General features: G+C 38.8%; 1 protein-coding gene across 7 annotated transcripts in view; it reads right to left on the bottom strand.

Moving 5' to 3' along the window:
* LOC114252949 (peripheral plasma membrane protein CASK) overlaps positions 1–18220 on the bottom strand; it is a 250090-nt gene that overhangs the window by 217494 nt on the left and 14376 nt on the right. For all 7 annotated transcript variants that reach the window (XM_089728384.1, XM_089728385.1, XM_089728379.1 and 4 more), the window contains 3 exons: positions 17091–17268; positions 16629–16750; positions 15213–15416 (listed from right to left, as the gene is read on the bottom strand). In XM_089728384.1, coding sequence (XP_089584510.1) covers positions 15213–15416; positions 16629–16750; positions 17091–17268 — 504 coding nt within the window. The remainder of the gene's footprint in view (positions 1–15212; positions 15417–16628; positions 16751–17090; positions 17269–18220) is intronic.

Here is an 18220-nt window from a genome sequence, read left to right as displayed (position 1 = left end):
AGCTGAAGGCGTCTAATGCAAAGGTTATTGGATCTGATGGATCCCTAAGGACGTGTCTAGGGCGTCGACGGTGACTGGCTCCTGCGTGATCAGGGTTCGGGGAGTAGTCAGCGGCGGCAACGATAAGGCGATTATCATGACGCCGCAGTTACTATTTCTTTTAATGAAATACGTACTTAACTCACGTTCACATTGTGTAAAAAAAAAAAAAAAATTCTAGTTATGTAGTTAATATACAAATGAGATATGTATAAACCTCAAGTTCTAATATGAATGGCGGAGTTCACGTTGTTGATGTCTATGGGCTCCTGTGACTCGCGGAACAAGAGCACCTCAACCAATCTAAACAAAAACATTGATCCCTAATTGTACCTAGTTCACGTTAAGGCCAAAACGTTAGCAATTTCGACCAGTTTTGCGTTATTTATTATATAGCAATAACTCTTAAATCAACAATTTACTGAGCAAAACAGCGACTAAGCAATAACATTTAGTGAGATTCTTTACTTCGCCTACGCAATGAAAAAAATAATAATAATAACTGTCTATAGTACAAATATCCCAAGACTCTTTTAAAACCTCACAGGGCATGATAGGAAAGGAAGGACATGACAGAAGTTCCATAAGCCACGTTTTTCTTTTATATTTACCAATTGATCATTACAGTAAATGATGCTAATTGCCGGGTTGTTTGATCAGGACCGGATCGGGACCCTTTGATGATAAAAGTTCATTAAGTATAAAAAATTTGTAAGTTTATTTTGGAAACCAATTTGAAATCACAGATATTGGGCAATGCCCGTTTAAATTAAAATAAAAACGATTGGTGCATTTAAATGGAACTTTAAGCTCTACTGATGATGAAACAGGGTTGATAATTATATGTACATATATAAGTGTGAAGTAGGTGTTAATTAGGAAATTGAAGTTCTACTAATGATGAAGTTTTAATAAGGTCGATAATTATATGTATTTAAGTCTAAAGTAGGTGTTAATTATTACTTTTTTAACATCAAGATAAGAACTTATAGAACCAATGTTGTCATATTATAAAAAATCGAACAATGTTAAACACATAGCATTTACGTCGCTGAAATTTGATCAAAAGAAACAAATCGGTGCGGTTACCTCGAAGACCCTTAAGCTGGTTTGTTTGTAAGGTTTACCAGAAACCGTAATAGTTACGGTCTGTGGGTCTTCACAGAAAGGCACTGACGTCAGACGTAAGTGTTGAATAATTCTCAGATACTTTTCGTTGGTCCTATAGTATCAAAATATGAGTTTTTATTAATGTTTTATACCAATTTTGGACTTTGTTTTTGATTTTTTTTGAAATGAAATGTCATTTTTTTTAAATGTAAAACAAAGTTTTTGCTAGATCAGGAAAATTAGTAAACAACATGAAATCTTACGAACGTATTTCTTTTAAATGCTATTATTAAATAATTGGCATTTATTATAATTGGTATTTAACAGACTCAAACTAACGTCATTCTATTATCATTGACTTAGAAAGATTATAGTGAACTTCAAGATCAGTTTACCTTACAGATATCTTTAAACTAGAAACTATAGTGATGATTAATTTAAGCCGTTCTAACACGGAACTGAACCCGTTCGTGTACTATTCAATTCGCTCTACATAATCCATTTCAAGCTTTATGTGTTTTCACAAGGTTAGTTTTTATTTCAGTCTACCAACACCAGGGAAATTCGATAACTTATAAATTTACTCCCAATACGGAGGGGGGTTATAAAATACATATATCCTCAAAAACCGACTGCTTCGTAAGAACGAAATTGATTAATCCGCGTATCTTTGAGTTTAAATTGGAATGCTATTTATTCAGTGAATTAAATCGATCAAAACAAACTTGTTGTTGTTGTTTGAAAAACATACAGGTATGAATTTAAAATTGTTTGTTTAGAATTGAAACGGAAATGTTGCCATGACAGGATTGAGTAAATTGCATAAACAAGTACATTTACGTACTCTTTATTGATTAGGAACGAGATCGCACAAACATCAGTTTTCTTTCAAAGCTTTCAGGCTACATCGTTATTTTCAAACAAGGGAAAAACTACCAAATAAGAAACAGTATACTCACACGAACGAATACAACTTAACAAACCTAACAATTTATTTCCCGAAACTATCCAATTTATCACCTTAACACCTTTTACCTTCACGGACGGAAACAGACATCGAACCAAGCGTAACAAACTCCAATAACGAACCACGTGGTCCTAGTTTAGTTTAAAAATTGAATTTCCACGACCCAGTTTGTATGGCTCGGTATATACCGTGCCTTGGTATGAAATTAACCTCACGAGTTTCTTAACTATGTTTTATATTAAATATACAAGAGGGCATGTTTTTTGGGGAAAAAAGTTGTTCCAATTCTTCGTAATTAGTTTTACAAAGACATGTCGTAAATGAAAAAGAATACGTATACAAATATTTGATTAGCAAATACTCTCGAATAATAATAGGACAAACACAAGTTTTTGTACATATTTTCACAATTAGTTGCTTTGGTTTCTCTTACTGTCTTAAATGGACTTGATCTATATCATGTTGAAGAACTATTTATTGTTGAATCAGAGCATATTTTTTATTAGCTATAGTTCTAATAAAGAAGATGCAGATGAGCATACGCTCGTCCGGTGATTAATCACCTTTGCTTACGAGCAACCGCCAACCGGTTTGCAGTCAAGCCGTTGGCTACGTCTAAATGTCCAAACCTCGACAGGATGGAACAGATAGCCACCCCATGATAGAACCGAGTGCAACTGACTGATAGTCGACGCAGAAGTCGTCGTGGCCTAAAAGATAAGACGTCCGGTGCATTCGTGTTGAGCGATGCGCCGCGCCGGTGTTCGAATCCCGTAGGCGGGTACCAATTTTTCTAATGAAATACGTACTCAACAAATATTCACGATTGACTTCCACGGTGAAGGAATAACATCGTGTAATAAAAATTAAACCCACAAAATTATAATTTGCGTAATCACTGGTGGTAGGACCTCTTGTGAGTCCGCGCGGGTAGGTACCACCACCCCGTCTATTTCTGCCGTGAAGCAGTAATGCGTTTCGGTTTGAAGGGCGGGACAGCCGCTGTAATTATACTTGAGACCTTAGAACTTATATCTCAAAGTGTGTGGCGCATTTACGTTATGGATGTCTATGGGCTCCAGTAACCACTTAACACCAGGTGGGCTGTGAGCTCGTCCACACAGCTAAGCAATAAAAAAAAAAAAAAAAGATGATTTCATGAGAGACAAATGCTTAGCAAAAACCTAGACGAATGCGAGCAATAGCCTGTGGATCATTCATACATGCTCACCTGCCTTTGTAGCTAAACTTCTTTACTTCAGCATTATTCTGATGAAACACCTCATTGATCTAATAGTTTGGTACATCTTTGTACTCAACTTAGGGGAAGATGTATTTTATTCACGTCAGCTTATTTTAGGAGCAAAAGCACTTAGTGTAAGTACCTACTATACATGATTGGAGTGCCTGTTTAAACGGATAAATAAAGAGCTTATGGGCGCAGCATTACACGGCCGAGTGGAAACGTTTCCGAAAATTAAGACTGGTGATTAGTGACTGGCAATTCCTAACGCGATAATCACTAAAAAATAACTGTCGAAACATTTCAATAGTACTGTTTTAGTATAGCACGCCGTGGTGAGGCTAAGCTCAAGAGAGAGTGAGGCCACCTGATTTCGTGCTGCATTGCGGATTCACGAAATACGAACTTACTAAAGCATATTTTTATGCATCGCTGTACTTTTAACTTTTTTTCGTCTATGACAGTGTATTAGTTATTCCCGTTTCGGCTTCCTATATTATTATCTTTTTTTTTTCCGCTTATGCTTGATAACCTTGAGAGGCTATTTCAGCTTCGCCCTAACATGTAGGTGAGCTCACGGGGCTCAAACCGGAGTGTTGCTAACACTGGCCCTAGCAAGAGCAGTGCTTCGCAGAATCTACCACCGGATCGGAAACGCGACCCACTGAGAATATCCGGCGAGAAACTCAGAGGGCTGTGTCTATGGGTTAATTCGCTCGCTGAGCCCTTCGTCACAAGCGACGGATTCGACGACGACGTTAACCGGTGCTTGTGACACTTAAAAGCACTGTTAATGGATATTGTTTTCCGTTAATGATAATACAACGTACATAATTTTTGACCTTACGAAACAACGAGGTTGTTCCAAATGAAGCACTCACTCAAATCAATTCCCACTTAGATAATTTACAAGCCCTCGTAATAATACTCTAGGTTACGTAAAAATTAAATCAAATGTAGCTATCGCGTCCGTAATATATATTTTACCGTCACAAAGGCAAAGGACTCAGAGGCTTATCTGCTTACCGACGCATATACGAATATAACTAAAGTCAGTCACAACATGCATAATATATATTTTTGTATTAGCATTCTCCATGAAACTGGCATTTAATAACGTTGGTTAAGTGGTTTTTTCAGTAAGCAGCTGCTGTGGGCAGTAAGTCACGGCTGTGCCTTCAGCGTTGTTGATGTGAATATCGACGGTGACTACGTACCATCAAGATGACCATGGCTCGTCTACCTACAGTGACAATAAAGCCAAAACAATTTAGCAGCGGCTTGGCTCTGCCCCTGGCATTTCTGAAGTCAATGGGCGACGGTAACCGCTCACCATCAGGTGGGCCGTATGCTCATATGCCTGCAAGGGCAATAAAAAAAATCCTGTACTGTATCTTTAATATGAATAGCAAAGTGTAATTGTCATCCCGAAAACCAATTACAAACAGGAGTTCACAATCTGTTTTGATTTATCGTTCAATGCTACAGTAATAATCTTGTTTTATAAATGTCCGTTCGTAGCACTTGCGTCGTTTGTAATTGCTGCAGATTCAACGAGGAAATTTATGCGAAGCTTCCTTACCGGTCCCTTTTAATTTCAACGAAAATTAATGTTACAATCATTATACCCCCTCGAAAGATTGGAGCATGTAAATGCGTCTTAATCTCTTTGTGTACGCGCGCGAAATTAGATCCTTAAATTCAATTTTCGTAAGTAAATTTAATTGGTTAATTATGATATTGTAGACTGAATTCGATTCGACGCCTTATGATGGAATCAAAACAGTCACAAAACCTTACACATTGTTTAGAGTTAAATAACCAAAAGCTGTTTCAGACAGTTCGATTTTCTATTCAAACTCTTTAAACATGATTTATTGAAAACTAGCTGACTCGGCAGACTTCGTAGTGCCTCAATCAATAAATAAAAGAGTTAAACTTTTGTATAAAATAAACTTAAAACAAACAAAAGGAATCCGTCCGACGGAGGACACATCAAAGGGAAAACAAAATTGTTATTTATATTTAATTTCGATCATTTTCATATTTATCTACCTTTTAAACCTTCTCTGGATTTCCACAAATAATTCAAGACCAAAGTTAGCCAAATCGGTCCAGCCGTTCTCGAGTTTTAGCGAGAACAGCACTTAATTTTTATATAGATAGATAGATTATGAAATAGTATATGTACATCACACTCAGACGTAAATTAATAGCTTTACAAGACCCTTTGATGTATAGATCAACGGGATTGCCCTCATAGAACGTCCGGCTTCAAACACTTGAAATTTATTACGTGCGCTATGACTTGAAGCGTGGCTCGCAAACAAAGCTTCCTATTCCAGTTTTGTTATAATGGTGCAGCAGGAGAGCGAGTAGCAACGTAACTCACAATAAAAATGTGTACATTTCGCTAGATTAATTTCAAATGGTTTAATTAAACATAATTTCTTTTTTTTTGCCGATATAAATTTCTACGGATAGTTTTCTGTTGATAGGAAATGTTTTTTTTCCCCTACCTATGCTGATTCTCGTTGACGGGAACTGTGAGCTCACGGGGCTCAAACCGGAGTGTTGCTAGCACTGGCCCTAGCAAGTGCAGTGCTTCGCAGAATCTACCACAGGATCGAAAACGCGACCCACTGAGAAGAACCGGCGAGAAACTCAGTGGGCTGTGTCTATGGGTTAATATACTCGTAGAGCCCTTCGTCGCAAGCGACAGGTTCGGCGAGGACGGTAACCGGTGCTTGAGGTAATGTTTTTAAATAATCGGTCGCTATTACCGTTCTCAAACTCGATCGTTTGATTTACAATTTAATCTGCTCAAAATTAACAAAGCAAAGTTAAAATCTAATATAGAGGCCGTTTCGTTCACGTGAACAATGAAACGTAGGAGACCCAATTAAAATTTGATTTCAGTTCACGTGGAAGCAATTAAATGTCGAATGGAAGATGCCGTTATAACAATCCCCATTACCAACTAGTATCCAGCAGCCAAATCAATTTAGCGAACGATAGTTTGATGTTTATCGGGAGAGAGAGAACTTTGGAAAATAACTTCATCTTGTTCTGTCTATAGACCCTAACTACGACAAGTTAGTGTCGAGCGATAATTTTATGTACCTTGTTATTATAAATGTTATTTTATCGCACGGAGTCGAACTATATTGCATTTTCATTTACCTTATTCGTTTATCTTGTATCATTACTAATCTAGTAACTTAATTCTCAAGCATTGGTGGTAGGGCGTCTTGTGAGCCCGCACCCGTGAGGTTACCGGGTAACCTACCCTGCCTATTTCTGCCGCGAAGCGTAAATGTACTTCAGTTTAAAAGGCGGAACCCTGCTTATTTCTGCCCTGAAGTACTGGTGGTAGGAGCTCTTGTCAGTCCGCACCGGTAGGTAGCACCACCCTGCTTATTCCTGCCATGAAGCAGTAATGCGTTTCGGTTTGAAGGGTGGGCAGCCGTTGTAACTATACTGAGACCTTATAACTTATATCTCAAGGTGAGTGGCGCATTTACGTTGTAGATGTCTATGAAACCACTTAACACCAGGTGGGCTGTGAGCTCGTCCACCCATCTACACAATTAAAAATAAAAAACAGTCGTTGTATAATCAGACTTAATCATGTATCAAGGCGAAAAAACAGCCGAAGAAATCGTGAAAGAAACTGTGTAATTATTTTTCAAAAATAGAACGAGTAGCATTTGCGTCAATTGAAACAAAGATTACGACAGCCGTAGTATGAATCTGACCTTTTATATCAGGCAGCATTCACGTGACATGTTCTCTCCAGTAATCCTGTGTTCATGACTAAATAATATAACGTATTCTGCTATTTTATTTCACAGAATTCTGACCACAAATCCAAGCAAGAAACTAATCTAAAACTGCATTTCCGAATCTCTTTTAAATCCGGCTGACTCTGCTTCCCGAAAACCCCCACACTCGAAGTCATTAGTCTTTGATAAATGAGTTAACCCGAGGATTATGCGCAAAATGTGCACAAAAAACCCTATCTGCGGAAAGAAAAAATGAACGAGCAATTTGTAGGTTTTTTTTTCCGTATCTAAAAGTTTCAAATTAATAATACCGCCGTACAAAGTTCTGAATTCTATGCTTTAATTTAGACGATGGCGAGTGTCGGCGGAATATTAAATAGTTCCGCGCAATTTTCATGGATAATTTATGTTCGTAACCGAATTAAAACTGAAGCGTGCCCATTGAATTTACTTTCGACGCGTAAGGACTTCGAACGGGTCGAGAAAAATTTCAAGAGTTTTGTTACGAAACGAATATATTAAGAGCTCGTACCTACGCCTCATTCGTTGAAGTAATGCAGTAAAAATAGAACGTAAAACAAACAAAGGAACAATTTTAACGAAAATCTATGACCTGAAAACTTGAGTCAACAATGAAGGAAGACTCGATTACTCGGCAAACGTATTAAAATTCACCGAAGGAATGCTTGCTTCGTAAGATAGAAATATAAGACCGAAATGTGTTTAATCAATTTCAGTACCTTATTAGAAATGAAAGCGATGGCAAATTAACGTTTAGATTTAAGTCCAAATAGTTTACGAGATACATAATCTAAAACGTATTTTAAGGTTAAACATTTAATTAGTACTATTGTTACGTTTTAATCTCGCATTAATTATTTATTATTAAACTATTTAGGTACTTATTTCCAAAGTAATTTAATAATGTATTTAGTAACTACCCTCTTATTTTCTCTAAACATTAACGTTTTCGTTTCTTTGCACTCAAAAAAAAAACCGACAGTTCTCTGAGTTCAGACAGTTTGTTTGACGTCGGTTTTCATCTTTACGATAAAAAAAGATCCCAGATGTTAGATAAGCGGTAATTAAATATTACATTTAAAAGTGGGTATTAATGAAAAACATATTTAAGGATATTCTATTTAAAGGAGTATCGAGGATGATACAACGATGAGGATGTATATCGATGGAGTAAATATGTGCTTTCGGATACACAAAGCTGAAAAAATCTGCGGTATGAGAAAGAACCAATGTAGAACGAGAACTAAGAATAATACTATCAAAGGTTACTTACTACTTAACGTTATTACGAGATAAAAAAAAAACAATACGAATTAAGGCCGCAAATAAATTTTTGGGTAGTCAGAATGATTCCACGTTTAAACTTGTCGGATTCTGTCCGGAATACACAAGGTCTAAGCGTGTAATATCATACGACAAGACCTCCAAACTTAATGCCATTCATTAAAACGAATGAGGGTACGACATTTTGCAAAGTTTAGATAAATTATGAACAAGGCGAAGAGTGCACAACGTTTGTTCATTAATTTGCGTTGGTTTAAGACCAGAAAGGTCGATCAAGTATGTTTCGTTTTAAAAATTTCACGAATAATCAGATAAAGGAGTTCGATTTGTTATTAACTGGATTACTTTATAGAATCTGTACTAATTGAAAAATATTTTTAAGCAAATTCGCAGTCTTTAGAAGTTTCAAACCTATTATTGTTCATGTCTATAGCACACATCAGATGTATCGGTTAAAAAAATATTATCGAATATGATAAACCATAACAAAAAAATTAATTAATGAACATTTTCGAATTTTCAGTTCAAAATCAGAATCTATCAAGTTGAAACTTGGCAAGCGTCGTTTCAGATGACCTAAAAGATTATCCAGAGGTGACTGGTTGTGATAGGCGACGAGTCGTGTTTAGTCAGTCAGGACGAAACGAAAACGATGTACTGGCGCGTACGAAATGTACATACTTTAGTATTAATTTTTTTAGGCGATTTTATGACCTGGTAACTAAGACTTTTAGGTCAAGTCTTATTTTAATATATGAAAAATGATAATATGAAGTGAAGTGAAATGAAGTTGATTAATATGAAACATGGCATGAAATGAAATGAGATTAGATGAAATATAATCTCAGTAAAATGGTGGTCATTTACGGAGACCTTTTCAGTGAACTTTTTGGAGGATCCCGATAAGGCTTTCTTTCATTTTCCCACAATTGTGCACTTTCACAGATACTAAACAGTTAATAAACCACCGTCATTACACATTTAAACCTGAAGAAACACTAAACAGACAAAATAAAACAAATCGCGCAATTTCACTCCTCGCGTTCCGGCCAAAAAGTCCTTAGTATTTAATAGTGTTCGTAAAATCAGTTAGTTATTCATATCGTGTCGTATACCAAACATACTAATAAAACAGCTAGTACATATAACACCAATGCGGTATATCATTTACATTTTCTATCATATAGAGCTGAATACTTGACCTATTTCTTCGATAGAAACCTTTTTATGACGATAATATTACAGATAGGAAATTAATATATTTTTTTTTTTAAGAGATTTTATGACCTGGTAACTAAGACCTTTAAGTCATGTCTTATTTTACTTTATTTTCTTAATTCTATGAAAAATGATAATATGGAGTGAAATGAAATGAAGATGATTAATTTGAGACATTAATCAACTGGGATGAAATTTAATGAAATGAGATGATATGGGATGAAATATAATCGCAGTAAAATGGTGGTCATTTACTGAGATTTTTTCAGTGGACTTTTTGGAGGAACCCGAGAAGTTACGTCCAGCAGCTTTGTTTCATTTTCCCACATTTGTGCACTTTCACAGATATTAAACAGTTAATAAACCACCATTATTACACATTTAAACCTGAAGAAACACTAAATAGACAAAATAAAACAAATCACACAACTTCACTCCTCGCGTTCCCGCCAAAAAGTCTCAGGAAATTAATAGTTTCTATAAAGTTACCAGGATTTCAAGAAATTTTAATTTTGGAAACACTTAAATTACTTTGTTTCTTTATACTATTCAAAATTGTTTTCTTTATTCCGCTGAGTTTATTCAATAAAAATCATAGTTGTATGTACCTAAATGTTTCTTTAGAAAATGACGTTAGACCTGCTTCACCATCTCGCAGAAGGAGGCGGCGGGGCGCGTGAGAGACGCACAGGCCCGCCGCCGTCGAGCGGGGGCCAGGGAGGCGGATCTCGCCCAAGCCCTGGCCCTCTAAGTGTTTCGGGTCCCCCTCATATGTCGGTCTGGGGACCGGCGAGGGGGACCTAAGAAGACGTCGTGCAAGCTGCTCTGCACGCGTTTTACGCATGAGCATCCGGGTGATGGAAGGCCGGCTATCCTCAACCCACGCTGGTTCTGACCCAGCGGGGTATTCCGTAGGATAGACCATTCTAACCGGCGCCATCTAGGCGGGCTTCGGATAGCCTGCCGACCGAGAGGGTTGGTGGTCGTGGCGCCGACGACCACCAGTCCGGCGTCCCGAGGGGGAGGGTGATGGGAGAGATGTGCTCCGCACTAAACGCTTCACTTTCCCCCCTTTGCCTTTTCATGAGTTTTGTCTCATGCGAGGTTTGGACGTTGGTTGTTGAGAGACAGGAGGTTTTAGTCGGTTCGACTCCGACATACCCCGCCCTCCATCCCCAGGGAAGGGCGGAAGTCCGGCGATTTCCTCCTGACAAAAAAAAAAAAAAAAAAAAGACCTGCTTCTTTACCATACGATCAATACTATAAGATTATTGGAACGAAAGTCCTTATGGGACGATGCGGAGAAGTACCCTAACCGGGAAAAAACGTCCGTAACGTAAGATTTTGATTAGTAATGCACAGTGTACGACTTAACTTTGTAATAACGTACAAAAAATAACATATTTTTTATCATTCATTTACCGCGATCTCAGAGCGTTCGTTTGCGCAATACACTAACTCTTATGCAAACAACCGTGAATGAAGTGTACCACAATAAGTTCGCACGTTACCGAATGACCGTGGGTTGTTGCGAAACCTCCAGTTTTATTTTCTTTATATCTCGAATAGAACTTAAAATTAATATTTTTATAATAAGTAGTTTAGTTCCTATCCGGTGTCCCACGATACCACACATCTTATTTATATTGTTATTCCATTATTTTTGGATTAATCTTGAAAATACTGTAATAATCGTTACAAATAGGTGGTACAATATGGTGAACCAAAATCTTAACGTTTAAACAGGTTAAGCCGTATCGCAGTTGTGTCTTAGTACTCTATTCCGGGAGCTCTAAGTTTAATTTTAAATACATATTTTCCAAATCTCTCTCTGTCAACGGTACAGTTTCTCTTGGTTTGAATCTACATTAAATCGATTCATGATTCTATATTCAAAGAAAATCGAAAATCGAAACTACCATTGACCACTAAATCGAATTACCATTGAAAATTCATTGACAATTGTGAATAAAACAAACCCTTTCCGCCCGAGGATATTGTCTATCAACGCCGTGACGCGCTAAGGGACCGCATGTAAATGAAGAGTAACGATCGTATAACGTCAAATATTTATAAGAGCGGCCACGGCGAACGCGTAAATATGTACATAATAAGTACGGTAAATAAGATTCGATACGGCACGAACTTCTAGAGCTTAAATAGACTTTATTACGATATCGCCGCACCTTTAGAATTATAAAGACCCAACAACAAAAAATGTGTTTTTAGGAAAACATCGAAAGTTCTCGAGCCGAAAATACGTAGAGGAAGGAGACGGAGTGAAAGAGACCAATGGATAGCTTTGTCCCTTTATAAACTGCTTTTGGTCGTTTGATTACGAATAGTCGTTGAAAAGGGTCCTTTTAGTTCCATTTTTGTATTAGACGAAATCCAAAAATTTCGAAATGGTCTTCATAATTCTTAAGTTGCGATATATTCGTTCATAAAATCAATACATACACACATACCGTGATAGCTCTTTTGTAAATTCAATTTAAAATTAAGTTATTGAGCGTTTTCAATGCTTTAAAGAGTTTTTAGTGAGTTCCAAATATTTCATTCGAAATATTACGCTTGAATTTGGGATCAATCGCAATCATTTGTAAAAATTAAACGAATAACTATATTTTTTGCGCATCGATGAAAAACACCATCTAGTGGTAATATGACGAAATAAGATTTTTAAGATTTGTACATGTTTGCATTTTGTAAAAAGCATGGCATTGTCGCCTTTAGAGAGAAATTCGATAATTTCAGCACAGGCTCTAGACGAGCCGTGGTCTGTTACACTGTAATTTTAAGTCTGATAGATGGCGCTGAAGTCAAATTAAATTATATTTGCAATGTCGAATCGGTTTTGAATTTTAAGAAACAACATCGTATCGCTGATGTTTGCAACTGGGCATTTTTCAAAGCCACCCTAAAGTTTAAACACGATACATAGAAGAAAAAAAAACAGCTTTAGATATTTTTAATGTAACTAGTGGTCCCCGGGCAGGTAGTCAAAATTCGACTATAATTAATTGAAATTATAAGTTTGTACAATATTAAGATTCTATTGTCAAATACTATTATACTTCTATAATCACATTAGAAGTCGTCGTGCCCTGACAGATAAGACGTCCGGTGCATTCGTGTTGAGCTTTTTTTTTTTTTTTGCTACCTAAGCTGAGAGCCTTGAGAGGCTATATCAGCGTAACCCTAACTTTTGTAGGTGAGCTCACGGGGCTCAAACCTGATGACGTTGCTAACACGGACCCTAGCAAGAGCCGTGCTTCGCAGAATCTACCACCGGATCGGAAACGCGACCCACTGAGAAGATCCGGCGAGAAACTCAGTGGGCTGTGTCTGAGAGTTAATTTACTCGTCGAGCCCTTCGTCGCAAGCGACGGGTTCGACGAGAACGGTGACCGGTGCTTGAAGTACCTAGAAGCACCGTTAGTGGATCGGGAGGATCCGAGATGACGTGCGTGTTGAGCGATGCACCGATGTTCGAATCTCAGGCGGGTACCAATTTTTCTAATGAAATACGTACTCAACAAACGTTCACGATTGAGTTCCACGGTGAAGGAATAACATCGTGTAATAAAAATGAAACCCGCAAAATTATAATTTGCGTAATTACTGGTGGTAGGACCTCTTGTGAGTACGCGCGGGTAGGTAACACCGCCCTGCCTATTTCTGCCGTGAAGCAGTAATGCGTTTCGGTTTGAAGGGTGGGGCAGCCGTTGTAACTATACTGAGACCTTAGAACTTATATCTCAAGGTGGGTGGCGCATTTACGTTGTAGATGTCAATGGGCTCCAATAACCACTTAACACCAGGTGGGCTGTGAGCTCTTCCACCCATCTAAGCAATAAAAAAAAACAGATTTCACCAAGACTACACTTTTGACACATATTAATAAAGACAAACAATATTTAATCTATTTTCAATTTGACCACAGACTATAAGCAATAATAAAAATTTGACAATAAACAAATAGTATGCATGCGTGTGGCCCCACAAAAAGCACAGCGGTGTTCTTCAAAAGGGGTCGCCTTTCGAATACCACTTCGAGCAGCCCACTCCCTAATTGGCGGGTTAACACCTCCGCTGTTAGCCCCATCACTCTCTTTGGCCAGCCCATACCGTGGGCTTCGAAGGTAAAGTATCTAGGCGTCACCCACGACAGAGGGATGACATTCCGACCCCACATCAAAACGGTACTCGACCGTACCGCCTTCATATTAGGACGCCTCTATCCTATGATTTGCAAGCGAAGTAAATTGTCCCCTCGTAATAAGGTGACACTCTACAAAACTTGCATACACCCCGTCATGACCTATGCAAGCGTAGTCTTCGCTCACGCGGCCCGCACCAACCTGAAACCCTTTCAAGTCATTCAATCCCGTTTTTGCAGGATAGCCGTCAGAGCACCATGGTTCCTAAGGAACATGGATCTCCATGATGACTTGGAGCTTGACTCAGTCAGTAAGTATCGGCATCATTGTGCCACTTTGAAAAGGCGGCACGACATGAAAACCCTCTTGTCGTGGCCGCCGGGAATTACATACCCGATCCTGCGGACCGAATGGTAAGCAGTCGACGTCGCCCTAAGCACGTCATTACGGATCCTCACGATCTATTCACGGTGCTAGGGCTCCCGCGAGTAAATTAACCCACATACAGCCCACTGAGTTTCTAGCCGGATCTTCCCAGCGGGTCGAGTTTCCGATACGGTGGTAGAAAATCCAAATAAAAAATAGAAAATAAATTTGAATAAAAATAGTGTAAGAAAAAATGATTTTATTGTAAAAAAGCGTGGGGTGCTTTTCAGTATATTATCAAAATAACCCTTCTACTCATATCTGTTCATAAAATATTTATAACTACTGATACCGTGCACCCCAAGTTTGTTTTACAATAAAATGGTTTTTTCTTACACTATTTTTAATTCAATTTATTAAAATTTATTTTCTATTTTTTAGTTGGATTTCAATTTTTTCAAACTTTTTTTTAAATATTGAATTATAATCGGTCCTTAATGAGTATACCAAATTTGAAGTTAATCTGACGTTTTGAAGGGGGTCAAAATCATGTTCAAAGATTCTGTTATAAGCCGCGTCAATAAAGAAACGAATCGAAAATGACGTACTTGCACTGACAGATGGTAGGGTCAACAAATAAAAAGAAAGATAGAAAAAGTTGTTTATTGTAAAAAAAATTAAAAAACCAAATGAGAATGTACTTTACTTTACTCTATGCCTTGGCAGAGGGGGAGGTGTTTCATCTGGGATGCAACTTGCGTAGACACTTCCGTTGCCAGTCGTCTAAGTCGCGCAACTCGAAAGTGAAAAAGCTCGAACTCAACAACAAACTCAGAACTTACAATTTTTTTGCATGCAGTACGCGCCATATGCAACTAAAGACAACAATAGTTTAGAGTGAGAGCGCATGATCGCCGCCGCCATTTTAGATTCGTTTCTTTGTTAGCGCGGCTTATACAAACATACATACGTCTGAAGCTAATAAAAGCGTATTAAAAAGAAAGAGTAAAATATACCTTAACGTGCGGCAGAGCGAGCAGGCGGCGCAGGTCGTGCACGGCGGCGGCGGTGGCGGGCGCGGCGGCGGCGGGCGCGGCGGGGGCGGCGGCGTGGCGCAGGCGCGTGGTGGCCTCCAGCGCGTGGCGGGCGCGGGCGCGACCCTCCGCCGCGGGGGCTCGCCCGCTCGTCACCACCACAGTGCACGCTATACGGTCGTACACCTGTACAGATGAATTCACAATTTTGCATTTTGAAAGATGAAGCAGCCATAATAAAATCCATTTATTGAAGTGAAACTTCTTTAGAACGTTGTGATTTCAAACTCGGTGAAACGAAAAAATAAGTCCATAGAGACACAAACACATAAATGTATAGGATTCAGCCGGCGAGAGAATGAGATGGAACACATTAGACGTTCTCGGTCTCCTCTTTGTGCATCCCCACTATCGTCTACTAAACATTGTCAATTTTTTTTTTTTATGATTGAAGGATTACTGGTGGCCCGGAGGCCTTTCCAGTTTCACCAGGACAGGTGGGCGAGCAAAGGCTCAGCCAGGAGGGGTGGGATTTGCTAATAGCTACCCGAGCGCCTCCGAAGGAGACCTAACAGCTCGAGAGTAGCTGCTTCGCGAATGAATCTACTACCGGATCGGAATCGCGACCCGCTGAGAAGATCCGGCGAGAAACTCAGCGAGCTGATTCATGGGTTAGGTTGCACGGCGAACTCTTTGTCGAGTTCGACGAGTACGGTTACCGAGGTCCCTAAGCCTGCTCCTAGTGTTAGAGCTGAAGGCGTCTAATGCAAAGGTTATTGGATCTGATGGATCCGTAAGGACGTGTCTAGGGCGAAACATTGTCTATATGTATGCTCCTGTGTAGTGGGATAGTCAGTATATCTATATCTTATTTCTTCTACCGCGTGTGACTTGTACATATACACACTTTTTTAAATTAAAGCATGAGTTCACCATTTTAAATTATAAAATCCATTTATTATTTCTATATAAAGCCTGAGCGAAAGATAAGTTTCGAAGTCTACAAAATCGTCGTAGTATACACGAAATCGTCTTAGCTATTTTGAAATGGAGAGGTGAATTTAAAAAAATTAGAACTCCGACCGTATGTCTTGTATGTTTAGAAGCAACATTTACGATGTGTCCTCAGACTCTACGACATTTCGCTTAATCTCCAACATTTATCTTTATAATTAAAGTTGCGTTTTCTTTGGTATCAGCAACAACAGTTCGATATATTTATTTGAGCTGCAATTAAGTTCAAATAGCTAGACGAGTTTTTTGTATGACTTTTTTTTCCAAATTTTAAACTTTATATGGCTCTCCTGTAAAGCTGCAAAAATGTCGCTTAAATAGCCTTTCGTCCCTCGATATTATTATTATCATAATTAGGTTAAGTAGTGAATTACGACCGTTTACCTCTAGTAGGGCTCTCAGTTGCAAATCGTCAAGCACGCTGTGGAAGAGGTCCGGGTCTATGAACAACGGACCGTCCTGGAGGACAGCCACGTCGTCCAATGACTCCACGACAATATTCACAGCTGCCGCAAAATATATAGATATATGAATAGTCAAGAAAGAGCAAGGAGGGAGGTGGAAGAAGGCCCAGAGGCAGATGTCCAAATTACTGGTGGTAGGCCCTCTTGTGAGTCCGCGCGGGTAGGTGCCACCACCCCGCCTATTTCTGCCGTGAAGCAGTAATGCGTTTCGGTTTGAAGGGCGGGGCAGCCGTTGTAACTATAGTGAGACCTTAGAACTTATATCTCAAGGTGGGTGGCGCATTTACGTTGTAGATGTCTATGGGCTCCAGTAACCACTTAACACCGGGTGGGCTGTGAGCTCGTTCACCTATCTAAGCAATAAAAAAAATCATAATCAGACCTGCAGCGTTGGCCTCCTCGAGCATCGCCTGTTTGCGAGTCGGCTGCTGTTCCTCCTCCTCCTCGTCGTCGGCCGCGGCGGCGCCGAGGGTGGCAGCCCTCAATCGACGACGACTATTAAACTTCTTCAGCTCCTCGACGGTACCGGCCAGGTGGATGCGGTTCTGCTTTTCGCGATCCTAGAACAAGCTCAACTTGAAACTAACAGAATGGTTTTTTTTTTTGGAACGATGTTCCTTATGGGACGATGCGGAGGGGTACCTTAACCGGGAAAGAACGTCCGTAACGTAAGATTTTTATTAGTAATGCACACAGTGTACGACTTAACTTTGTAATAACGTACAAAAAATAACATATTTTTATTATATATTTTTTATAAATCATTGTGAATAAAATAAAGTTGATAACTTTGTAAAGTAGTTTTGTATTTTTTTTATCAATAAAAAAATTATAATAAAAAATGTCTACTCGAATAATTATTTTGTTTATACCTCGAATAGAACTTAAAATTAATATTTTTATAATAAGGAACTTCGTTCCTATCCGGTGTCCCACGACACCACACATCTTTTTTGTTTACGGGATTTTACGGGAATACCTTTAGGTCAAGTCTTATTTTAATATATGAAAAATGATAATGTGAAGTGAAATGTTGTTTCTTGGTCGTGGAGTGGGACCTGTGAGGAAAGTTCAGGGTAACTTAGACCAACATCAATACAAGGCAATATTGGAAGAAACTATGCTTCCCTATGCTGAGGAGCATCCCTATTATATGGACGTTTCAGCAGGATAACGACCCGAAACATACCGCCCATTCAGTCAAGTCGTTTCTTACCAGTCAGTTTGTATCGGTGCTAGATTGGCCAGCAAATAGCCCGGACCTCAACCCAATTGAGCACCTTTGGCACGAAATCAAGAAGAAAAAAGTTGCCACTTATCGTAATACAAATTTAGATGAACTTCATGAAGCTTTTTGTGAGGCATGGGCAAACATTCCTGTCGAAACATGTCAGAAACTGATAATGTCTATGCCACATCGGTGTCAACCGGTAATTACTAACAAAGGTTTTGCTACTGGGTACTGATTTTACACGTAATAAAATGGAGCTGTTAAAGATATTATAACACTGA

Source organism: Bombyx mandarina, chromosome 06 (assembly GCF_030267445.1).
Source record: "Bombyx mandarina strain Sakado chromosome 06, ASM3026744v2".
In the NCBI taxonomy this organism is placed as follows: domain Eukaryota; kingdom Metazoa; phylum Arthropoda; class Insecta; order Lepidoptera; family Bombycidae; genus Bombyx; species Bombyx mandarina.
Note: the sequence above shows the minus strand (reverse complement) of the source record. Positions and strands in the feature narration are given on the sequence as shown.